The sequence below is a fragment of the Dinoponera quadriceps genome, unplaced genomic scaffold, assembly GCF_001313825.1.
Source record: "Dinoponera quadriceps isolate SergipeBrazil2010 unplaced genomic scaffold, ASM131382v1 scaffold1070, whole genome shotgun sequence".
Taxonomy (NCBI): Eukaryota; Metazoa; Arthropoda; class Insecta; order Hymenoptera; family Formicidae; genus Dinoponera; species Dinoponera quadriceps.
Window position 1 is genome coordinate 920702 of NW_014555341.1, and position 26731 is coordinate 947432.

General features: G+C 45.1%; 1 protein-coding gene across 6 annotated transcripts in view; it reads right to left on the reverse strand.

The window, feature by feature from the left end:
- The window catches only part of LOC106743900 (protein abrupt-like), a 93805-nt gene that overhangs the window by 17346 nt on the left and 49728 nt on the right, over window positions 1-26731 (reverse strand). For 2 of the 6 annotated variants that reach the window (XM_014618186.1, XM_014618189.1), the window contains exons 4-7: window positions 12868-13104; window positions 12202-12405; window positions 11745-11910; window positions 10839-10892 (exon numbers count right to left, since the gene is read on the reverse strand). In XM_014618186.1, coding sequence (XP_014473672.1) covers window positions 10839-10892; window positions 11745-11910; window positions 12202-12405; window positions 12868-13104 — 661 coding nt within the window. Of the gene's footprint in view, window positions 1-6067; window positions 9906-10838; window positions 10893-11744; window positions 11911-12201; window positions 12406-12867; window positions 13105-26731 lie in introns of those variants that run through there. The other 4 variants (XR_001374408.1, XR_001374409.1, XM_014618188.1 and 1 more) reach the window with 4 other exon arrangements.

A 26731-nucleotide genomic window follows, 5' to 3' on the forward strand; every position in this document is an offset into this window, starting at 1 on the left:
GGGGGGGGGGGGAGGAGGGAGAGAGAGAAGGAGAGAGTACGAAGCGGGAGTACAAACAAGTACCGGGCCGGCGTCCGCGCCTTCTTCCTAGGCGTCTTCTTATCGACGCCTGGCGTCGTCGCGCTGGAGGCCATGCACAGTCGCTGTTTACTCGCGAATAATCCGGGAACGGGCGGACCGAGTACTCGAAAGCTTTGCAAGTTTGATTGAATCCCGGCAAGAGAGCCGTCGGCATCAGGAAATGGACAAGTTGCCAGCTTCGGAGTTCGTCCTTCACGGCCCCCGTTTTTTGTTTCTCCGCGAAAGTTGGCGGATGTCGACCGAGCGGGGCCGTTTTAGTAGGCGCGCAATCGGTCTGTAACTTTCTGCGTCTCTAACGGTCGATAGAACGTCGCGGATCACGAACGAGTTGCCGTGGGCTTTCGCGATTACGACTATAGTGGTATATATTCATCGAGTTTCCAAATTGCCGAGAGGGAACGCGACGGTGGTTACGAGAGAGCGGTGGCGGACAATGCTTCGCGGACGGAGCGATTTTCAGGACGTCTCTACTCAAACCCGAAAAAAAATTCCCTGAGAATTCCCTGGCTTTCTAATTTGTTAAAAATTCCAGGTAAAATGAATTCATAAAAATTTACAAATCATAATACAATATTATAAATCACATAAAATAAAATTCAGAATCATTTCGAGTTTCAGTGATTTAGATTTGAAAAATTTTGAAAAAAACTGTAAGGACTTTAAAAAATAAATATTTTATATTCCATAATATTTATAAATTTCTCAAAAAGTTATTAACGAAAAATTAAGTAACACATAACCAATGAAGATGCAATTTTTATAAATCTATTGAAATAAATTCTCTATTCTATTAATATAAATTAAAATAAAAATAAATTCTCTATCTATTAAAATAAATAAAAAATCTGTCTTAATTAAACAAAATTGCATCTAACAGGAAATTGTTGACTTTATTACTAAATATCGGATTAGTTGAAATTGGTATACTCTAAACATCACAGCAATATAATTAAACATTAAAATTATATACGTAGATATAAAATAAAACAGAATTGATTATAAATAAAAGAAGTGATAATATTTAAATATTAATCAGAAACTTAAAAATAATCTCAAATGTATATATACACATATACAGAACGTTAATAAGTTTGCATTTACGATTCCCCGAGAATTCCAGGTTTTCCAGGGTTTCCGGTTAGCAGACACCCTGGGTTTTTATTCGACATTTCGCGCGGCGCGGTCCTTTTTTTGTTACCCCGCTCGAATTTTGGATTATGAAGAAAAATTGGGGAAGAGTATGTTCAGCCCGTAGTCATAATGAGATTTGCCGCTCTTAATCACCGTTGCAGGCGTTATTTTGTGACGCATGAATATCCATTAATTGTTGTCAATTTGTTTAAGAGCCCGTGCTTTTTTCAGATAAAAGCGTATTTGAACTTTTCCTCGTTGATGAGATTTCACCTTTGATGTCCGCCGTTTTTATTGCGTTAAGTGGATTTCAGAGGTAATTTTTTTCCAGCCGGTTGCGCCACGTTTGCCGCACTGTTGCAGTGTCCATGAAATGCGTTCTCGTTTCCCTCTCATATCGACGAGGATCAATAGAGCAGGGGGAGCGGGTATCCGTGACGACGATTTCGGAAGCGCGACGGGAATATAGTGCCGAACGTCGCGTACCGTTCGCGACTCCAAATGTGACTCTAGCATTTTCCACATCTTCCAATTATTATATTTTTACGCTAAAGAGAGAAAGAGAAGAAAAGGAAGATCCAAAATATTATTCAACTAAATGTATGTCAATTTCGATATTACCACCTCTCTCACCTTCTCAGAATAAATTATGCGACGCTGAAGTTGCCGCTGAAAGTTCACCCATAATCTTATCCTCCGCGAATATTTCGCGATCGTAATGCACTCAGCCGAGCCAGCAGGAGTACCGGTTCGCATCTTGAGATCGGTCATTCGCACAAGCGGCGTCGCGGAGACTAATGCGACACTTTCTGAGAAGGAATTGCAATTGTCATTTGTCCGGGGAACGCAATATACGGCGGACCGGCACCCTTCGAGCGGCTCGACTCGCTCCTAACCCGCGCGCTTCTACTACGGTGGCAGCACGTGAATTTCGCGAGGGTGAAGACGGAGAAAAGGGCAGCCCGAGACATTAAGGAGGCAAGAGACGAAATGGGCGTCGGGATAAGGTCGGATGAAGGAAGGAGAACAGATAGAGGAGACGAGAGCGGAAAGAGGAGGGACACAAACAGTTCGATGTGACACCCGTGCATTCGTCTCGTTGCTCTGCTTATCGCAAGAACCCCCATTTTTATCCCGCCTGCGATGTCCTCCAGCGTTCTCTACCTTCTCGAGCTCACATAGACCACCTACGTAAGTTTTAGCTGCCGTCCCTAACTCGCAGTATATATATACAAATATATATGTGTATATATATGTATGTATCTGATGGCATCTGATGGCATCGCCACTCCCAAAATGGGCCACTACATCCAATCTCGTCTCATTTCCGGTTCCTTTCTTCTTCCCAATGACCTTTGTTTCAACTGTGATTTTCGTTCCGGAGAGTTCGACTGGGGTAACCTGATCGCGTCATCGATCTTCTCCGCAGACCTTCCCAATCCTTACAGCGCAAAGTTTTCTCGTTTCCTTGGGTATCAGGGCGTTATTCTTGGAATCGCTTCAAACTGTGCGCACTTAAAGTGCTGTATTTTTTTCGGGGGGGGGGGGNTGATATCGAAGAGCGGTCTGGCTGGCTGGGTTCGTTTTTGAAATACCAACGAGGCAAGAATAATCGGGGAAACTACTAAAAGCGATCGAGGACAGGGAAGCAGAAAAACGTACATGCCATCAGAAATACACCGAGACTTGGTGAATTGTCGCGAGAAGGAACACGACGTACTCGGGTATCTACTTCGATCTTCTTCCTGAACTTCGCGTAATCGAGTCTACTTTTTCCGTTCCCGCCCGTCGTCCTGACACCCTCCCGGAAAAGGCAAGATTCAAACGGGCGTTTGGGGGATGCGGGTGGTCAGCAAAGATTAAAGAAAGAAGACAAACACGAATCGTTGCCTCCTGCGTCCTCCCTTCGTCCACGTGCCGCGCGTGCATGTGCACACGCAGTACCGGCGGCGTGGACATCGATCGCTGACGAGCCGTTCGCGTCGTACATACGCGCTCACGCGATCGCCGAGTTCACCACCGACAGGCCGAAATACCTTCGCGATTCTCTCCTCCCTTTTCCACCTTACATGTATCGGAGGATATCGCGTACGCGGCGATGGTTAAAGCCACGACACCCTTATCACGGGGGCGCGCGCCGGGGTTGATAAGAATCTGACCGGGCCTGAAACCAAGTTATCCGGATCGGCTCTGGGTGATAGATGGCTCTAATCTGCCGAGAGAGCACGATCGAGAGTCGACCTTGCAGCGAAGAACATGGATCCGTAGGCTGCTGGAATCCAGCGCGGAGTGATCGAGATAAGGACCCGCGCAAAAAGGACATAAGTCACGCTGACACGTAATTTCGTTGGCCGGAATGATACGCGTAATTTTCTCCGATGTCACAGTCAGGCCGAGGACGTATGTTCGTGGAACTTTTAGATTGGAGGCCAGACTCCCTCGGATTTGTAAAAAATGTACCGATTCACGCGATATTAATTTCACGTTGGGACGAAGTGACGGGTAGGGCAATTTCCCCGCTAGATTGCACCGAATTTCTACGAAAGTTCCGACGGTATCTTAATTGCGGGCAACATCCTGAGTCGAAATTTTAGTTCTAACATTAAGTTCCCCACATGGAGGACACGGCAATATTCTCCCATTTGTAGAATAAAAGTAGCACAATACTGCTTCTCTGAAGATCCAATAGAGAACTAAAATTTCGACTCGGGATTTGCGCGAGAAAATTAAGACGAGGAGAAATCAGTCGCGGAAACTGAAACAACGCTCCAAAGATTTAACTAACCAATGTTGACGCGTGATCTCTCCCGTGACTCGTTTCTTTTTTTTAATTTAAATTTAAATTTTGATACAGGTTCCTCTTTGACAATTTTGAAATATCAGCTTTTCCTCTTTTCCGTCTTTTCCGTCAATTCTATCCCGAAATTCAACCCAGTATCTCTCAAACCGCGCGCGTTATACGTGTATTCGTGGCCAACGGTGGTTTTCCCACGGGCCATTGGCTCGGAAGGACTGCAATTTGATCGAAACCCACAAGCCCGGAAAAACATCATAGCTTCCGGGCAAATCCTAGCAAGAATTTCTCACCAAGATAGCGCGTACGTTATTTGTACGACGCCCGGGGCAAGTTCATTGATGTCGCATGCGGTATTCCATGATCATCCAATCATATTCGTCTAGCGAATCTGCATTTTTAATCCTCGCACAATCCTCCGAAATTCGCGAGAGCGGAAATACACGAAAAGCCTGCATCTCTGGCACTTGCGTGACACTTCGACGAATGGAAAATTACCGAAGGAACGTACGAGGGTTAAGAAGAAAAAAAAAAAGTCGCGTCCCTCGAAGATCTACCAAGAACCACCGCATCACCTTCATACCACCCGAAAGTATCCGTAAACGGCAATCATCAATCACCGTCGCGAGAGTCATGCGGGTGACGGCGCACAGCCTCGCAGCTGATCCCATCCTATCGCTTTCTCCCGCGCCTAGCCTCGTGTCACTGGGTTACCGCACGTCCCGAAACGGAAGTGAATCCCCCGTACCCGCTCGGCGGAGTGAGTACCAGTGAGTGCTTTTAGGCGAGACCGCACTCATAGGCGACGGAGTTTTACGCCGATGGTACGAAATAAGGAGAACACGACGAAACCGAGGACTAGGGGGCGGGAGGGGGCACAGAGGGGGTGTCAGAGCGTACGTGGATGAGGGAGCAGATAGAGGGCGAGCAGGCGGGGATGCCGGGAACAAATGCGAAGACCTGCCTCCATTTACGGGGGTTGCGAGCGTCGGGGGTTGGCACGAGATGGAAGAGATTCGTAGAAAGACCGCGGAATTGGATAAGCCGGCGGGGTTTGTTTTGTCAGGGGTTCGCAACGAGGGTAAACACGAGCTGAGACCGTGGTATCGCGTGGTCGATGGTCATAGGCCCGACCATCGCGTGTCTCAGCGAACTTCTCGCTTGTTCGCCCGCTCGCTCGATCGCTCGCCCGTTCGTCCGTCTGCGGAAATCGGCAATCTGCTAGCCCGAGACAGGCACTCGCGCCGTTAACAAGCGCCGGATCGATGAGTCGAAATGGCTCCGCAGGTTAAATTAATATTTCCTCGGAATGTTTACTTTTCACGAATGACTAAATTATCCCCCTCCCCTCGGCCCCTACGTGCAAGTTTTCAGGTCTCTTCTGCGAAGTCGTTGTCGCCGTTTAGCGACTGCGCGAGTTTGCCGGAATTGCGACGCTGTCTACTAAAGCGATCTGAGATTTTCACTCGCGTCGCACACGGAGAATATCCACAAGTTACTCGATAGAAATTTGATCGGGGAATTATGAAAGCTTTCTTTTTCTGGTATACAGGGTGTTGTGTTACACCGCACGATATGCTGTACAACCTTAACCTTTCGCGGTCCGTAATTATTTTCATCGTGTACTCCGGCAGGTTTACAATTAAATCGAAGACGAGAAAGACTCATTGGTAAACATGTCATTGATATGAAGTCTAAACATAAGATTCGCTGGAATAAAATTGTTCTCCAGTCACACTGGACTTAGGACCGTAGAAGGTTAAGGAGCATGTTTTTCGTGTAAGATAAATTAAAAAATGTATAAACGATTATCCACTTACAAGCGTTTAAAGTTTATAAATTATAATGCAATTTTCTGAGAACATTTTTTTTTATATTAAAAATGGAAAATAAGAGAAAATAGGAGGATTAAAAGTTTAGTGTACGAAAATAAAGTTAATATTCGAGCTGAATTAATACGGCGTATTAATAAATGCATGTGGATAAATAAGGAACAATCATGATATTCATCGTGTAATTATTCAATCCATTTTAGACCGTACTGTGTGTCAGTCGAAGGAATATTTGAACAATGTATGTAATCCTTATGTTTTCATTCTTTTAAATATACATGTAAATATATATTAGATAAAAAAATGTTCAAAAAAATTGGTATCACAAACACTTGTAGATATTTAGGAAGACAACCGAGATGACGCGATCGCTCTCACTTTGCGGTTGTAAGGCTTCAACGCACTCTATTGTTTTCTCTCGACGAAGTTAAAAATAAATATTTCAATATTCCGACGTTTTCTTCCTTAATAACGCGTTAAAGACAGATCCTCGTTATTGCCGTTATTGCCGACATCGTCATCGCATTTCCGCGTCACGCGCGCGAATCGACGAGGTATAAAGCGAGGAAAATCTCGCGGCCGCAATTTACTTTTCCTGATATCATTCCGCGATACAATTCGCCAGCCTCATTTCCCGTCGTAGCGAGAGTGCGGAAGGAGACGGGTCCTTACGCGAAGAATCGTCGGGACGGGACCGACGGCGATCGAAAGCCCGACAATGGAATTGCGATTATCGTCCGAGCGGGGTTGCTTGCCCTCATCAAACCCTATACGCGAGGGCGAATCGAATGGTATGGAACACGATGAGAGACAGGGAGAGGTATCGGCGAAGGAAAGAGGGAGCGGGAATGAGGGCGGGCCTGGCACCGGGTGGAGGAGCAAGATAGAGTTAGAGAGGAACGTGCGGGAGGTACTAGGTGCTGTTTGTTGAATCCTCGAGATCAATACGACGTATCCTATCTCTTTCTCCCTCGTAACACCGCGGACGATAGCGTGCGTGACATACGTACACGTTCATGTTCCTGATAGACGTCACGAGTGGCGGCAAAGTGACGCTGCGCCGATCTCTATCCTGCATTCTGGAAAGTGTCGTATATTCTTTCTCTTTTAAAGTGAGAACCGGAGCAAAAAAAAAATATTAAACGTATCGCTCACGATTGTCCTTTTTGTTCGCGGGTTAAATTGACATCATCAGCGACGATCGGCTGGAATCTCATGATTAATTACACGATCGTCATGTTGCGTACATCAGTCACGCCAGTTATGATATATTGCTGTCATGAGATTGCAACTAACCTGGCTTCATTTCCGATAGCTATGTAAAGTAACTTCGCGAGGTCCTGATCGTGCAAGTTTCTAGACGGAAATTTCGAGTTCCTCGGGGGGAGAGAGAGAGAGAGAGAGTTTCTCGCGATCGTTTTCTCTTGAGATTCAAATGTGGACGCGCTTCTTTTCTATCTCCGCGGAAACTAAATGACGGATCTCCGTGGAGCCTCATCGAGATGGCGTATGCTTCACACGTGCGAGTTCAAAAGTCCTTTCATAGAAAGGAGGCGATGCAAGAAAGACGAAATTAATCACGATGGCTCTTCAAGGTGGGAGCCGGTATCTCCGGCTTTCCTACCCATTTCCACATAATCCTTCATTCCGCCCGACTCTCCCATAAAGGCCGCCAATTCCACAAAGGGTGAATACACCGTGAGAGAGGGTGGCTTCACGACGCGGACTGCCTTTCAAGAAATGGGGCCGGTCATACCACTTTACTTATCGCACTATTTATACCGCGAAGAATTTCACGAGAAAGCTCTCTCGTGGAGCTTTCTTCAGCTCTCTGTCTCTTTCTCTCTCTCTCTCTCTCTCCCACCCCCTCTCTCTCTCTCTCTTTCTCTTACACTCCCCCCGTCCTGCCTCTCCCGACCAATCGAGGAGGCCTGCTTATCGTTGCCGCGAAGGGTGAACTGCGCACTGCGGTACGGGACAAAAATAGGTCGGCCAATTCTCGTACCAGTATCCCTCTTTCACCTCCGCCTTACCTATCGACACCTCCGCACCCTTATCCGAGCTCTAATAAAAAACGAATATCTGCGAGTGAGGTTCGATCGCTTAGGCGCGGCCCTTTCGACGCAAGCTCAGGGTCAAATTTAACCGGCGCTGATGCGCTAGAGAGGGAGGTGGAATGTATTAATCGAATTATTCGGCGATATTACGCGAAAATTAATGCCTCAGAATATCGGATGTGTAAATGCGAATTTGTGATCTACCAATTAAGGGTATCCGGTTATCTCTACCGGTGATCTCGCGAAGATATACGAGAAGTGCGGAGAGAGAGAGAGAGAGAACTTCCACCAAGATATATATATATATATATATACACGCGATAAATGTTATATAACAAATCAGATTATTGGCCGATAAAACAGTGAAACCGGGGAAACGTTAATGTTGCGGTCGCGTCTCGGTAATGGATTTATTAAATATTGCTTGCGAAAACTTGCAAAATAGACGCTTCTGTGTGTCGGGTAATTCCCTTCTGCACATCTGTGGGCCGTGTGTATAAAATCTCCGTTATATATAATTTCTCTCTAGCTGACGGGAGAGCGCGCGCGCTTCAACTCTCGTCCGAAGCTCCGACTCGAATAATCGGGCTTACTTTCACTTTACTTTCGGAGCAGAAGCTCGTCGTCGCAGTACGCCTGTCTACTACTAATCCGGGCGTGTTCACTCAGTATATGAGATCGTTTCGGAACTAAAATTCAAAGGGTCATTCCGCAGAGCCGCTAACTAATAGGATTGCACGCACCTTCAGTCCCATGCTACTAGCGAATATTAGGCATGCCGCATCGACGCACCTTCCTCCAGCGCATCACAGAGCCTACATGTACATCTATATACACACATGAACAACTGTGATCACGGGGTGTACAGTGAGCCGGTGGCTGTACCAGCGGGATCAGTGTCACCTCACTTTCGTTGCGAGACACACACACACACGTCGCATGTGATCGGCGTCTCCCTAAAGCGCAAGGATGCACGCGGGTGTGTGTGTGTGTGTGTGTGTGTTGTCCACGTCTGATCCCTCCGTGATAACGACGGGTTCATCACTGTGAGACGATTTAGCTGCATTAGCCAACCTCTAACGGTGCAACCTCTAACGGAACCTTTCATCGGCCGATTCGCTCTCTCGGACGACTAATGGGCGAATAATTCATCTACGGAAAGCGAATCCTGTCAGGATCCCTCGCGTATGCGCGGGGACGATAATCACGAGCGCGATCCGTGTTCCGTTCAATTTCCGGATCACTGTTTGTCGTCGGGCCATCTATCCGCCGCGGCGTATTGCTGTTGGGGCGGTTGGCCCGCGGAGACCTGAGAGGCGGGCTGCAACGATTGCTGTTGCGCCTGCACGTGCGACTGCACCTGGTACAGGGGGTAGCTCTTTCGCTTTCGGATTCCGTGCATGGAGAGCAGATGGATCTGCAGATACTGCTTGGTCTTAAATTGCTTGCTGCACACGTGGCACGAGATGTACTCGGTCTGCACGGTGTGCACGTTGACGATGTGCTGCTTCAGATTGGAATTGTTCGAGTATATCTTGCCGCACTCGGGACACTTCGGCTTGCCGGTGTGGCTCGCGTTATCCATCTGCTGCTGATACCGCCTCTGAGTCTGCTGATGCAGCATCGCCATACTCTCAATCTTGTCCTTCGCGCAGGACTGCAGCATCAGATTCAGCTGATCGCCTTTAGCGGCGCTGCCGCTCTGCTGGAGGCTTTGAAGGTTGTTCTGCAGTTTCTGATGCATCATCGTCAGTTGCTCAGTGTTGAGGCTGTTGAGCGGGTTGAGGGCATTGAGGGCGTGTTGCTGCGACGACTGTTGGCTGGTGGCATGGTGATGATGGTGCTGATGGTGATGGTGATGGAGGAGGGCCGAGAGCTCCTGACCTTTCGAGTTGTGACCACCGCTCTGATAAGTTCCAGACCCGGCGTGCTCGTTCCTCGTGGAGGATGTACCGGGCAGCCAACCGGAGCTCGAGCTTGAACCATCTCCTCCAGAGGGCTGCCACCGCCCTGGAACCACCAGCCAATGTCAGTCCTCAGCCAACCTCGTATGATCCCTTAAACACTATTCTCAATCGCTCTTTCTTTTTTTTTTTTTGCCTCTTTTATGACCTTTCTTATGCGCTTTTTCGACCTCCTCTTTTCCGATAGTGAGTTCCCAGGTCTTACGGACCGCTCGCCCTCGACGACTCTCTCTCGCTCTCAGTCCCTCCCCAAACGAGTCTCTCCCTAAACCCGAAGGATCAAGCTCGATCCTTCGTACGCGTGCGAGTTAGCACGGCGATCGTTCCTGGCGTCCTTCTGTGCGCCCTACTTCGTCTCTCTTCTTCGTTATCACCTTCTCGAATCGCAGTTTTTGTTTCCGACTCTTATCCAAACTGTCGAATGTCGCCGATCGAGCAAAATCACTATATCGGTAAAACAAATCGTACCGAGGTTCGGATTTATATGGTTTGATATATTCGCATGGCGATCCTGAAGACGGATCGAGCGCCCTATTGCAGGATTCCGTCAATGTGATTAAGTTACGAACGACGCGAGCCGATTTCACATTTACACAATTCCCCGAGGCAATTGTCGCGCGAAAATGAGCCTCACGTCGCAAACGTGAACGTGACGACGAAGACGAAGGTGCGACCTGAAGCTCGTTTTCGTAGCTAAAAGTAATTGCGTGGGTGTGAAAGAGGTTTGCGTCTCTGGCAAGTAAGATACGCCGCAGTAACGAACTTGAAGAGCCGTCGAGGTGCGACTCCACAATACGCTGCTCACCGTGTGATAAGAGGGGTGGCTGGCAGGGGATGCAGGGTTGTGAGAGGTACGAGAGTTCCATGCATTCAACGCAACAACGAGAGACCAGAGTCTTAGGAAACGACGGAAGGATACTAGTCTGGGCTTCGAGAACGTTTAAAGGGTGAGATCGAATTGTTGATTTGGCTCACTTACCGTAGCTCGAATCCTGATTTGCCGCGTGAATCCCGGACGGTCCCGGTATCAGCCCTGTAATTTACGAATAGAGCAGCTGCTTAATGAAGTGAGCGAACGTGAAGGCAGAGAAAGAGAGAGAGATAGACTGATAGATACAGAGAGGAAGAGTGAAATGGAGTATGAGTGAGAGAGAGGGAGAGAGAGAGAAAGGGGGAAGGGAGAGAGAGAGAACGGTGGTCAAACGGCCGGTTCTCGTGCATTGCGTGTTAAAAATGCACGGCATCAACTATTTTGCGAATATTTATCACGGTATCCGTGCCACACTCAATTACCGATGGTATAAATCTCGCTGATATACGGGTAAACAAAATCAAATTATGTTAATAACACGTTAGTTCGTTACGCTTAATAATAGATTCATACTAATGCGTTTTCGCAAGTCAAGGAATACAATGAAATTATATACACAAATGGAAATAATTGTAATTATTCATTAATTAATTTTAATTAAAGCCGTAATTAGTAATTAAGTCGGCCTAATTGTTAATTACGAAAGTAATTAGTAACTAGACGATAAATTAATTATTAATTCAAAATTTAATTAGTAATTAAATGCACTTGAAAAAAGCTGATTTACATCCTCTTAGCAGCATCGGGCGGCCTTCTTTGGCCCGTATCTCGCGAATTTAACCCTATCTTATACATTAATGAGCTGACGGGTGTAATTTACGCGCGAGCCGCAGTCGATATGAATGAACTTGTTCGAGCGAGGAAAAAAGAAAGAAGTTGCGCTTGTATTTTTATCCCGAAACACCGAGTACCTGTTGTTAAATCGTGACGACTCCTGAATCCCGCAATTTCCCGAGCGCAAAATCGCGTTATAAATATTAATGCGAGAATTTGAGATAGAAGTCGTATAATTACCTTGAAGATTCAATAGTGCCGTGGGGAAGTTAGTGCGGTGGTGTTCCATAGCATCGTTTAGAATATCACTTGGCTCGGTCTTCACAGAGTTCAGAATGCTGTCGTTATTCGACGCGTCCTCCTCGTTGTCAGATATGGAGTTGGAGTCGTCGCCAGTCGATTGCGCCTAGACATAAACGAGATCCATTTATAAACGATCGATAATGGCGATGGATAATGCGGAAGTTTGCGCGCGAAATAACATGTGATTATTGCGGCAACGCGATAATAACAATGACGCGTAAATTTGCCTCTCTCCCTCTAGAATTTCGACGTTCATGAAGTCACAGTCGTCGAATAAATTACACGCGACTTTTACAACGACATTAACGAATTTCGCGTTAACTCGAATGCTTTACTAAATCATCCTTTGCGCAAAACGGCCCGTCTCAACGCGGGCCACCACATTTTCGCTCACCTGTACATTGTTGCTGGGTGTCGTGTGTATTGTAGGGCCACCTTCGAGAGCCTGGCCGAGCAAGGACTCTTGAAGATCCGATTTGTGTTCGACGTGGTTAGCCATCGTCGGGCTGTAGCTCCTGGCTCTCTTGTTCGGCGTCGGACTCATACCGTCTTCATTGAGATCTCTCCCAGTATCCTGCCAAGGATTACGAGGTGTCGCCTGATGAAATTAAAGACAGTCCGGATAACAGAAAAAATCTCGCACTTGTGAACGTTTCGGCCGCTCTCGCGCGCGATAATCTCTCATCGATCAGCGGAAACACAGTCGGGCGCGCGCGCGCTCTCTTTCTTTCTCTCTCTCTCTCTCTCTCTCTCCTTCTCTCATCCGTTATTAAAACCTGCCGCGTAATATTTGTCTAACGTCTATTATGAGCCGCGAAATTAAAAGCTAAAGGACGAAGCGCGAAATCCTAGCCGGGATTCCGCCTGTCAGGCCGGCGGCGACGGAGGTGGCGGCGGTGGCGACGGTGGCGGCGGCGGCGGCGGCGGCGCGGTGTTAAAAGCACATTAATTAAAATTCGTTTTAATTAAGGCTAAATTAATTAAAAGTTCGAAACCAGCCGTATAATTCGTATAATTAATTTTCCAACTTCCATATTAAACTGCCGGGGAGACAACTTACAGGTGCGCTACCGTTGTTGCCGGCCGACGACGGCAGCGGCGGAATTTTCGCGGTAGCCGCGCCGCTGTTGACGTCCGCCAGTCCTCGAACCTGAAGCATCTGCGCCGTTTGCAGGAAGGTGGGCAGTCGCTCCTGACCCACGTGCACCTCCCCATGATACATAAAGCGTAGTATCGACTCCATGTCGGACGACGCGACGTCCCTCAGAATCACGATTGGATGTTGGCATGGATTCGCCTGCGCAAAAAGAACAAACGTTTCCCTCGAGTGCGAGTCTTTGGTACCTTTGCCGAACTGGGCAATAGTCGTTTCAGGCGAAATTTACTTATTTCTGGTTACATTCCTCGAGTTGAATTTAAGCCCTACATTAAGTTATACGTAATCGATGGGTCGTATTTTAAAAGAAATAAATATCACACGTACATTTTTGCTAAAAGACGGGATGAATTTTCGCATCAAGCCGGTATACACATTTTTGAACGGTAACACAGTCGCGTTATTTTATTCACGGGAACTTGCGTCTCCACATCGCGACTCGCGCTGAAGTCAAGTGCGAAGACTGCCCGAGCAGCTTTTAACTTCACATTACTGCGCTCGCGTGATACCGTTCGGCGTTATTCGTCCAATCGTGACGGCCGAATACGCAACACTGATTAAACGAGGTTTGATATAAGATACCGGTGTCAAGTTAATCGCAGCTATTAATAATCAACTCGTACCGGGCAGCGCCATTAGAACAGTTATTTCATACGCGGCCAGGCAATTACGAAAAGTATGCGAGCGAACGTTTGATCGATCAAGGCTATCGATCTATCAAGAAGCGCGCGATTTTTCTAATCGCGAATTCATGAGGAGCGTTCATCGGAAGCCAAGGGGGGAGGATACATCGATCCGCTATCAACGAAAGGTCAAGAGGTTCGACGGTAACGAATATCCTCCTCTCCACACTTCCATCCTCTCCACTCCCTCTCCAGCGTGAATAGAACAGAAACATTTCTCACGTATGTTGAAATTCACGTAGCGAAACCGTACGTAGCTCGATTTCCGTTGTGCAAAAAGAGAAACAACTCATTTCAGGCTAACCGATTTAGCGCCGGTTAAAGGTCGAGAAGCGCACGAGGATTCTGATCGATGCCCGGCGAATCGATCCCTCTTCCGAGGAGCGCTCGATACCGTCCGCCGATAGACGCGCGAGGAGAGCCTGACGGCCGATTAATTTATAACGATTTACAACCAAGATGCATATAATCAGTGCCGTTTAATCCACGTCGGTGCCCCTCATCTTGCCCCGCCGCTGCGCCGATTTGTACGGTTTAAGGTTGCATAAATTGACGGTTGCCTTTTTCTCTTTTCCGGAAGCGCGTGCAGCGGAGTCATGACTCAAAGGGTTGAATCCACGAGACGGAGTGCGAAACCGTGCGACGTGCGAATTATAATAACGTACTCTCTGTGCGGAACCGCCTATCCGAAAAATATGATTCGCGCAGATGTTCTTGCGAACTTCGAGTCGATATTTTAAATTCTATATTTACCTCCCACGCGCAACAAAAAATGGTTTTAAGTCATTGGTAGATATTTTTATATATAAGCAAGAATATTATAATATTCTTTTTTATATATGAGAATATCTATCTATTGATTTCTATATGTAAGATAATTTTTCCCCCGTGTGGTAAGATAGGGTCGGATTGGCCCGATGGTTTCGTTTATTTTACAGCGTGCACACGCTGTTGCTTCTCTTCTCGAGGAATGTTTCATTATTTATTTCTTTCACCCATTTTGTTTACCCATTGATAAAAAGTGAACAAAACATAGGATCGGATCCGACCTCACCTTCTTGGATATATTGAAAATCCACCTTGCCATTATAGGGTTAAGTCTTCAAGTAAAGAAAACGAAACTAACGTTCCCATTTGCAGCATCAAAGGAGATCGATAAGTGCTCCTTTAATGCTGCAAATGGGAATCGGGACCTCCGGAGTCTAAATTTTAAATTCCACATTATTTTCAAGCCTTGGCCATTGCCAAGGAAACGGCAATAACCATTCTCAGCATTAAAGCAAAGCTAATAGAAGACCTTTGAAGACTTAATGTAGAACTAAACTGGACATAGGTCTGAGATTTCGATTCGGGAACAACGACAAATATTTTCGCGCTCTGATGGACATTCAGGTATTTGACACGCGAGAATTTTCAGTCCACCTCGGTCGACTGATTTGCAAAAACAGGAAGCGCTGTCGGCTGGATTGAAGTGTGCGCGACGCCAAGAATGCCCCAGATGCGCGTCTTTCGTCAACGGATTGACCGGGCGAAATCGCTGCCCGCCGGTGGTTAATTACATCCGCGAATAGTCACGCTCGACGGCCAATTGATTCGTAACGACGATTTATAACCACGACGCGTATAATGATCGATACTCAATCCACGTCGGGATGCTTCCTCCGCACCCCACGGGCATCAATTCTTACACCTGTCAGACCGGCGAATTAACTCTTAATATCGAATGATCCTCGAAATCGTTAGACGATGACAATTTATTCTCGGCCGGTGCATAGCCCCGCTCTCGGTCGAGTCTCGCTTTTGAACTATGCACCCGCGTAAAAGCTCGCGTTTGTATCTGCCAACTGGAAATGCATCATGCGGCGTCGCTTGCGCGCCCTCGTGGTCTGGAGGAAATTACATTATTCGATAATTTTATGGTTTATATACAGAAGAAATTTATTTAATTCGGCTCGCGCACCTGTACGTGTATTTGCGCCTATGTTTGTGACCGTTAATAATTTTCACTATTTATTAATTAATTACTTATTTGCGCGTCTATTTACGTAAAACCATTGCGGCAGTTGGAAATTAAATTAACGGTCGTAAATTGTTAAATTGCCGGGCAAATAGATACGCATTTTCATGCGGACTAGCGGCCCGGCAAGTCCGGCCGAGTAACCGGCGGTGTAACAATCGTTCGTGACGTCGTCGCGGTACGACTAGCGCATAGTGCATTCTCAGCTAAACGGAGGATCACGCAGATGCACACTGATGATATCGATCACGATCGCTCTCGCGAAAACCAGTCGCGGCAGACCGCCCTCATGCATAAAGCGAAGGCGTTTCACGGCGATGTATGCGCGCCGTGGCATTATACGGAACGCCGGTGCCATTATCGACAGCGATATTAATTATAATTAATGAGCCTCACGGGGGAGTAGCGCGGCTTTCCGTGCTCCTGCCTGCACGGTTATATATTGAGGCGTGTGATGTGCCGACACATGCGCGCACACACGTACCCACACAGACGTATTCGCACACACGCGGCACGTAGCGCAAAGGCAGAGATGTACAATGCCGCGAGATCTCGGCGGAGAGCCGTTTCCGAGTTCGATTATCGATGCCCCGAATTTAACGTCGGTACGTGAAAAGCGCGGAGGCTCGCGAGGCTGCCATGCACAGAGAGAGAGAGAGAGAGAGAGACATTTATTATTGGCCGGTATCGACTTAACGTCCGTGCGGCGGGGTGCAGCATCGCCCCGTCTTATTGAACAGCAACGGAGTATATCGCGGTCGCGGAAAGTGCTCTCCGAGATGAAAGCCAGTTGCGCGCACACCGCGTGGAAACGTGGCGGCGCACGGCTCGAGAAAGATGATATGTTTGCGAGCTTCGAAGCGAGCGTGGCTTGCGCACATCGCGCCCTTCAAAAAAATAAGTCGAGTGTGATTCGGCCGAGACGGCTGCAGATTTTATCTGTCTCGATTATGAGTACTCGTACGCAGAGAAAAAGTGCTAGATTCAAGTAAATAATTATTCCAATATTCCTTACCAATTCTCTTAAGCTGAATCAGTGAGAATTCACTCATTTTTAGTGGAAACTCCTCCACTTTGCTCTTTTGTCTAATATTTTACTGATTTCGGCCAGTGAAAGGCCGAAGTCGCAGTTACGCGTCTCGTAGCAAAGATATATGTACGTAACGTATATGCGTTCGATATTCGGATTGTTAATAAATTCAAATTATATGTCGTATATACGTATATTTGGCGTTTGTTCGTATGACAGCAGACTCAGAGCTCGGGTTTTCGAGTCTCGTCAGGATAAACGTGTTTTTCTAATGTGACATGAATTAAATCAATTAAACATAATTAAGAATATTTCAGGCTAAATCATTGACAATATCTTAAGAGTGGGATTAAAATAAACAAAAAATAATAAAAGTAATATCTCTTCTCAATGTTTCTGCAGTTAGATTTCTCCGGTGGAAACAGTTGCTGCTATTAACAGACTTTTGCAGCGAAATTTTGCTGATTTACAGTGCTATATATATAATTATGATCATAGTGAATATTGACAGCTTCCTGGTAATAATACACTGTGATTGCACTTTAGAGAGAAATGTTTACTCGGATCAAATAAATGTTTTACTTGAATCAAGTATCGGAGTACTTATTTACTTGAATCTTGCGCTCTTTTTTTCTGCGTAGGCTAACGCAATTGGCGTTTCTATGGACTATGTGTCTGCTCATAAATAATAACTTCCAAATGATGAACTGTTGAATTGGAGAAAAAAAGAGACAAAACGTGAGCGTTTTTATCGCGTTTTGTTTTATTTTAAAAAGTTCTGAAAAACGTGTAATTGTTTTTAGCAGATAATTTACTCGGCAAATGGGATAACATGAAATTGCATTTGGTGCGGCGACTCTTTTTTCCGCAGAATCCGCAATAAATCAATCGTTGCACAATGCAATTTCGTAATTGGAGAAGTACATTTTATTAAATACCGATAGTCGCTTCGCAATAAAAGAAAAACTACGCCGGTCGGGCTTTTTTGCCCCGACAAAAGTATGACTTAATCAATCGGACGCATTGAGATTCATCTCTCGACGAAGGCAATTTTCCCGCGGCGCATAAATGAGAAATATTTTCGCCAATAATCCCGTGGTCGCGAAAGCACAACTTTTTAACAATAATTATGCACATAAATGAACGTTATCGTAACGATAGAAAATATAGCGAAACTCGATGCGCACACAAACGGTGGAATAAATTTCGCGATAATACATCGCACATCCATGACTGTTACGGAAGGACGAACGAAAATGTAATCAGAAAGAAAATCCGTAGAAAAGTTCTCGATCGCCGATATTATTAGAATAAAAAGCACAAGTGAGCTTTCCTTAATTTGCTGCCGTTTGTCAACGTGTAAACCGCGTTGCGACGGAAAAGCGATCGCTCTTTCTTCCGATGAACACATTTTACCTCAAGATTCCCTGAATATTAAGTGTGGCCTATATGATGTCCGATACACGAGCTTTCCATTGGACGCCGGGAAGCTCGTTGATAGAAATAACTCAAATAATTGAAGTGGTGGAAATAATCACTGGAAGGTATCCGCACACCTCTGAAACTCCGATGTAAAGAGACAAAGCGAGACGCAGAGCAAGAGAGAGACAATGAGCCGTCGAGAAGTGGGGGTGAAAAAGAGAACACTATGGACTCCTTTATCGCATTAACCAACTCAATTAACAACTTTGAGACGAGACACCATCCTCTCTAATTAGACCTAACGGGATTAAAACGGGTCAATAATTAATTGTATGATCGCGTGTGCGTCGGAACAGAATAGGCGAATGATCAAAGAGCCTCCGATTAATTTGCGAGATATGTATCGATCTGCTTATCACGATTCCCAGGCGAATGATACTTGCTTTGCGAACGCGTATAAAAAAATTTCGTCGACGTATTTGCTAATTACATTTCGGATTATTGCTGCTACGTACGGAGCCCCGTGGCCCGTGGAAAAAAAATTATATCCCGTTCCTATTGTAATATGCGAGTGGAATTGCGCGGAGAGTATATCGATGTAACCAAACATCTCTCCGTACAGGAAGAGAGAGAGAGAGAGAGAGAGACTCCGTATCGTAGTATCGCAGAAGCGTACCCGTTATCAAATGGAATCTAATTGATAAATTGCTCGTATACACTTCACCCAACGGACAATTTGTCTCAATCATCAAAATGGCCGTCAGATAATACAACATTTGCCAATAAATGTCACCCGTTTATACGTTTCTTCGAATTCTGCATCTCCAACACGACGTGTATTGATCCGATATCTGTGACGGAAGTCATAGGTACTTGAGCGTGCTTCACGAGAGAGAGAGAGAGAACGAGGTATTGTAAATAAGATACCGATCTACCCATTATTACCGTCTATCCCATTTATCCAGCCGCGGTTAGCTCACGTCGCGATTTTTCGTCTGCGGGTATCGCATTGAGGAACCGGCGCGCAGCTCGCACGTAGCTCGAAATGTGGGAAACTTCGTGCCGGCCTTATTATTAACACGATCCCTCGCAAGCTGGCGGCGGCGTGCACACGCGTGCATGCACGATTTTTCCTCGTAACAACACTCGCGTATCACCGCACTCGCTCGACCGTAATTATCCAGCCACCTGTGAGGCGATCGCGACGGAATCCAGAGCGTCCGCTTTCTAAAATCCGTAAAGCAACGCGAGGAAGATCGTGGCGGCCGATTAAGAAACGGCCGCCGCGTGATCGAGCGGCACCGATAATTGATTAGTGGAAATAAAGGAGCACGCGTGAGAGACACCGGCCGTGAAGAGGGCGGCTGGGCCGGTGAGATAGACGATATATAACGCCGTCGGAGAACGAGCGGACTTGTGCCCGCGAGTGTGTCGCAACACGCATGCTGCAATACCGAAGCCCTTAAGTCCGGATCTACAATAGGTGTAGTAGTGCTAAGCCATTAGCCTTCTGCTCTGAGCAATAAAATGTAACGTAATTTCTGACAAAGGCGTTTCTCGCGTTATTGGAAGTGGCAATAACGCTGAAATTTTAGAAAAGACAAAGTGCTAGAATCAAATAAACGCAATCATCTGTTTTTCAGCCTCTGAAATCGAGTAATATTTTTACCAAAATTAGGTATATTTTATTAGTTGCAGTAAATGCTTGCTCGAATGTGGTAATATCTTAATTTGTAAGTGAATCAATGAATGTGATTGTAAAATGGTTCTATAAATTAAAAAAAAATATATATATATATTTACTGGAGTTATATAATACTTCTTTTCCATCGAAGAAATCTAGTGGTTTTCAATTTCAGTTGTTTTATCCAATAAATATTTTCTAAAAATAAAATCTGATATTCCGAATATTTGCCAGAGTATTGGAGTAATCGTTTTACTTGTGTTAAATATTATTTCAATGGTAGCACATTTTTTTAGCACTTTTCTCAGCGTAGAAATTGCAACGTCTGGTGGCGCTGGAAACTGATTTTTGGTTAGAAATTACGTTACAATTCAGTGCTTAGAGCAAAAGGCTAAAGGCTTACTACACCTGTTGTAGATCCAACCTGATATATATGCCAGACCAATTTTACACGGTGACTTATCCGAGCCGCGTGGGTCACCCGGTTGTCATATTATGAGTCACATTTTATATGTCAAATGACATATATAGTAACACGTATCCCAGCCAACACCAAGTAATTACATCAATGTTACAACTTCCCACTCAACAATATAACTATACAATATAACTGTTGTATGTTACATTGCATTTACATCGTCAAGTGAGAAAGTTATAACATCGATGTGACGTTATTGCTAGTCGATGTTTACCGGGACATTTTCGATCGTAAAGCAACGTACCAGTGTCTGAGAATAAACTGTGAGATTTTTTATTTCATTTCAATCGTAACATATAGACGTTCGTTTCGATAAATCGAATAAACATCTAGGAAAGATATTTGTGAGAAATGAGCGCATGTAACGACAAAACTTTGCGCTATGTATCGCGATCTAGCAAAGCGTCTTTGAGAACGAATATTTCCATAAAATTAATCCTTCAAGGTAATCGCGTCGGCAGGGAAAAAGGGAGAGAATACTGAAGGCTGAAATAATAACAGCACTCCGTGTTGTGTGGTCTTCGGTTTAATATGATACGACAGAGCGGACATTCTGAAGAAAAAAGCTTGAATGCATATTACATATCCAGATATAATTGTATAGAGAGAGAGAGAGAGAGAGAGAGAGAGAGTGTCAGCAGTTTATTACTATATTATATTACATTGATCTATATACAATATGTATGTATATAACATAAAAATGACGTGCATTTAATTTATTTATATCTCAGAAGGGCTCATAAAGTGCACCACGCTCGAAGAAATTTGGTCTCGCGCTATTCTTAAATCTTCTCTGTAGGATCCTATCACGATATTCATCTTCGACCTGTTAATTGTATGATATATTGTATGATAAAATCATGTTTTTTATACGTACTATTCATTCATTATAGTTCCCACAATAATTGTGGGAGTATCTCACGATTATGTTTCGTTTTAGAGCCAAAATATGAAAAGTCCTGAACGGAAAGTTCAGCGTGGGCCACCGGTGACCCACGTGGCACGGGACGAGTTCGTAACCGCTTCAGACCTGCTGTTCTTTATATAATCGACGTATCTTTGTTTTTATTTATTTTTTAAAACAAGCAATGCTCTTGCCCTAGAGATGTTCGACACCGTTGTCCTTCAGTTTACGCACGTGCTACGATCTGATACAGAGAATTTAAAGAGAGTTATGATAAGAAGTTTATTAAGAGATAATTTAAATTGACACCTATGATATCTGCCACTTTTCAGTGCGCGGGACGGTAATATATAATATGAAAAAAGAATATTATACAAAGACGCTGTCTTAGAAAAAAAAATAGGAAAAAATTCCTCAGGCAGAAGCGATACAAGCTGTCATCGCGTGACTTCATCAGCTCACTCGAGTCGAAATTTTCATTCTACATTGAATTTATTTAGTTGCACATCAAGTTTTCAAAGGTCTTCCGTCGTGCTCCTTTGATGCTGCAAACGGAAAGTTATTTCCGTTTTCTCCGCTTGAAGACTTAATGCAGAATTTAAAATTTCCCCCCGAGAGATCTAAATTTCCTTTGTTGCATTAAAAGAGCATTATTAGCGCTCCTTTGATGCTACAAATGGAAAAGTTATTCCCGTTTTCTGCACTCGAAGGGACTTAGTCCGACATTCTGAACTCCCTTTTATTGACAAAAGCGCCTCTAGAAGTGGCTTAGAAGCCACCTGATTGACTGAGGAGCCACATTTAAGGCACTTTTATCGATAAGAGAGAATTCAGAATACGGGCTTTAATGTAGGAGCGAAACTTCGACTCGGATAAGTGCGGGAACAATCGAGAGGCGGGTTCCGGAAAATTTCGACGGGACTCGCAATTGTTTCGCCGGAAGAGCTCGGTTCGGAAACACACGCGTGCGCGCGCGGGAGAAAAGACGTCGTTGGAGCCGCGCGTGTAGTTTATAGCGTGCGCATTACGGAGAACGCTGAGTGTTAGCAACATCGGGCGCGTAATCGCGTATAGCGGTTATACATCGCGATATCGCATGTGCGCGAAGCACCCTAACTAAACCGTAAGTAGAAAAGTAGATACGATTGCATGGTTTCTGATCCGGTTATGCGGCGCGCACGCCAACAGTCGTGGCTTCGCAAAACATACCGGCCGCCGCATCGCACGTACACGCACAAGTAGCGATGGGTTCGACGCTCGTTTGCGGAAGATCGATACGACGGGCCGAGCGGGCGCATCATCGATCATCGGGCGAAACCATCGTCGCTCGCGATAGCGAGCGTTGCACACACGGTGTGTGTGCAGTGGAGCTTCAACCTGTTGGAAATTCAGCCTGCGCCGGGTGCGGAATTAATGTTACCGCGCGTGCTTCATTCGAACGGAAAATTGTTAAAATTATTTGAATACGGGGGCCGCGATGAATTATTTACGATATATGTTGGAAAATCGCGAGAACGTTCATACGCAGTCGCTGAAAACACCCAGGGGCCTTCGAGATTTTAACGCGACGATGCGGCTGATTGAAGTCCCGCCGATTTACCTCGTTATTAACTCCTTAACGAACGTTTCTCTTCCGGCGATTTCTTTCTCCCCCTCCCTTCCGCCCCCCCCCCTAATTTCGCAAAACCGACACGCATCTTATATGTTATTCCCGTGAGCAACGAGCAGTAAACGCGGTAGCTGTGGCCGTGCGACATTACACGAACACGAAAAGAAGCGTCCACTATTTGCGTGAATATTCGATCGTATTAATTACCGCGAGCAGCTGAATATTAAAATATTCGAAAGTTTCGGCCTCTAAATAATCGGCCGCTCATAAATAATCGATTTGTTTTGAATACGCTGAATTACCGCCGATTCGAGTCCATTACTTCGGAGGAATTCACACACACATAAGCGCGCGCCCAAGCGAGTGCACACGCAGGCGCGCGCGCGCGCGCACTTCACGTGTGTGATTCCCTTATCTGCTTATCTCGACGTCTGATGTTTCACTGACGCACGTATTAAACTTTCCTCGCATTATCCGGCCAATTCGCGAGATAATGGCGGCGTGGGTATCGATCAAACCTCGCACGTAGTTACCGACTTCCTCGTTTTCCCCCCCCCCCCTTTCTTCGTAATGCCGCCGACATCAATTCAGCAAGGACGCTGATACATTAGATTCGCGATGTACAACAAAAACGACAACGTTTAACTCATCGTCATCAACTATCGCGATATTGATGTCTCATCGAAATTTTGTTTACACGAATTCGTGCGGATTTGTTATCTCTCATCCGTCGCGCGCGCATCAAGTTAAGTGTATTTGTGTGTAAGATAACATAACATTGCGTGTAAGATAACATAACGTATGTTTACTTTCAATGTTATATCGCGAAATTATTCCAGAGCCGCTTGATTGATTGTCAAAGTTTGTTGTCGTCGAAAACGAGGGTAACACCGGCGACAATGCAACGCGACCGTACAATCGTTCTTTCAACAGCGACGAGAGAGCTCGACGAAATTATTACGCCTGTTTCAGCTCAGATTTGCGAGAGCACGCGACGTTTCTGACACTTCCGATTCGCTCGAAGATCGTAGAAAACAGCATCATTGCGTGTTAATATACTATTACGTCAGTCAGGTATTTATCAACTATCTAGCATCCGCGCGTAATGATAGGCGCATCACTTGCGACAACATTGCGATTGTAAAACATTTCAATCGCGAGATAGCGACGTAATCGTCGCCGTCGCGGCGCTATTGACCTTCCCGTTATTGATTCCGGATCGCAACGACGGTATTCGCGATGGAAAAAGAGACAATAAATGTTTATCGCGCGCGCGTATCTCTCTCTTTTTCTGCCTGCTGTCTGTCTTCCTTTAATATGTCCATCTCCTTCTTCTTCGTGGAGTCGCCTTTTCCAGGCGGTCTCGGCAGGAATGCGCACACGTACAACGACGCACTTCCGTTGATAAAAATACACGAGGCATAATGCGTCTCAGTACACGCGCCGACATTTCGCTTCGTTGTATGGCCACGGAAAGGCGAACAGGACACCGAAAGTCGAGACGCGGGTCGTCTTTGTTGCGCGTAAAAAATTGCTGCGTAGCGATGTGTTTCGCGTGTAATTCCGCATAATTATGAACACACGCACGGAGATAACGTCTCGCGTGAGAGAGAAATGAGAATTGAACAAACGGATGCTGCTGCTCTGAGAATCTGAAACTCTGTCAGTGTGTGTATGTGAGATTAATTTAAAACGCCGATTCGCTCTTGCGACGAGATCAACAGCGAAGAGAGAGAGAGAGAGAGAGTGACGTGTGCGTTCGATCGATCATAAATATTTAGATTTGATTACTTTCGGAGGCCGCGACATATTTCGATTTCCGATTACCGGCTCGGTTTTTTCCTTTCCTTTATTTTTTATTTAATATAATAAGACGACGAGTTGCGTTTGATCATTTTAATACAGCCCGAAAGATATTCGCCCGTGTTTCTATTAACAGAACGCGGTGCGATCGCACGCAGCTGCGATATAAATGAAGCATAATTTCGCAGATACGCCGGCGAGTCGTATAACGCCTCTCTGTACGAGACGTTGATTTCGCTGCGCCACTCCGACAGAAAGACGAAGTGCATACGCGCACACACAGCACAATTATATACCGGCGATAATTTGCTGGCCGCATGTGCGCCGCTTAGGCGCGCGACATTAAGCGTAATGCGAGTACATCCGCGTGCACTAACGAAAAACGAGAATGCCGGTCGCGAGCACGTTGCGAATTAATAGTATTCTTCCCACGAATAAATACGCTGCATTGTGGAAACGCAATTGCTAAACGTGCGCGAAATGCGTTTGCACAGATAAGTAGCTTTGAGGCGGACGATCGAAAAGGTGGGGAGCCACGTGCTCCGCTTTTCTCTTCGTTTCTGTAATTCACGTTTAAATTAGAAATCTTGGAGATTTTTCCTACGTTCGGGTCTTTATTCTCCTCTTTTACGCAATTTCAGACAATTTAATGAAATTTGGATTAGATATGATATATATATAGGGAAAGAGAGTAAGATGACGAGAGAGAGAGAGAGAGAAGCAGTTAAGATGATGAATTGCAAATTTTTCTAAGCTGATAACAAATAACAAATCGGTATCCAACTGATTGAAGACTTTTAATAATAAAGAATAAACTATTGTAGTCCGACCTCAATCTGTCAACGACAGTAAATAATATAACAAGAAATATATTTTAGGTACATTCATACGTAATTTTCTAATATTTCTTCATAAAGAATTACAGAATTATATAATGAATATTTTAACTTTCTCTATAAAATTACTGTACAGTATCTTTAAAAACACAAATAATAACATAAGATTATTTTTTATTTTTCATAGTCTCGATTTTACTTTCTTTAAGTTACATTTTCGCAAATTATATTTTTTGTTCATAAATACTTCAATTTGTATTTTATTTTATTTATGTTTTATTGCGTTGTACAGATATTATAATAACAAAATAATATAAAAACTTTGTGGAGATTATTTTTCTTTTTGAATGCTTAAAAATATTAAGTTTTTATCTTCGTTACCTCATCTTAATTAGGGAACAAGATGACGGAATTGATACGCTCTCAAAAATTTTTAATTAAACGAGAGTCTAATTTATTTATAAATTGTTCAATTTATGCGGATGACAGACGGAGCTTTAGCTATTCAGAAAAAAATCGACCGTTACGATCATACGAGAATGAAGAAAAATCTCATGGTCGTCATCTTATCCGTTTCCCTTATTATCAAGTCACACGCCAGACTTAAACATTTTCGCCTCTGTCGGCTTTCCCACTGAGGCGCTCGAATGGAATGGCCGGGCATAAGAGACACGTCAGCTCCCGAACCTCCTACGTGGCCATATTTTATATAACTTTTTTAACAGAATGTAAAATAAAATATCATTATATTTACTAAGTATTTAATAGCACTGCGGCATTCCACAGAAACCTGCTCGCGGCAAAAGATCTAAACCAGCCGTTATCGTTTCCCAAAGCGGGATCTTGGAATTTGGTTTCTGCGGCATGTAAAATGAATAATTATCAACATTATCGTAAAAATCTAACGCGAGTTGAAGTAATCGTCCCAGCTCGTGTATAACACGTATCACGCGTCCGGGGCCAAGTGTGACTCTCGGCCCGCATCGGCATATTCAATCGCGGCGGCGTATCAACCGCGGAATCGGGCGACCATATTTTACGGCAAATGAAATTTGAATAGCAGGCAGGACGCGCATCGAATTTGCATGCTCCTCTAATAAATCGAGTATCGGCCGCAAGACCACGGAGAGACTACGGCCGTGATTTCAACGGCGTGTAATACATTCGGCGATTCTTTTATCGACCTTGCCGCGGTTCGCGCCGCTATTTAGAATTGATACGGTACGAGTCACATGATATATTTAGATATGCCGCGCATTCGCGAGCACAGGCGAGATATTTTAAAAGACGGCGGGAGGGGGG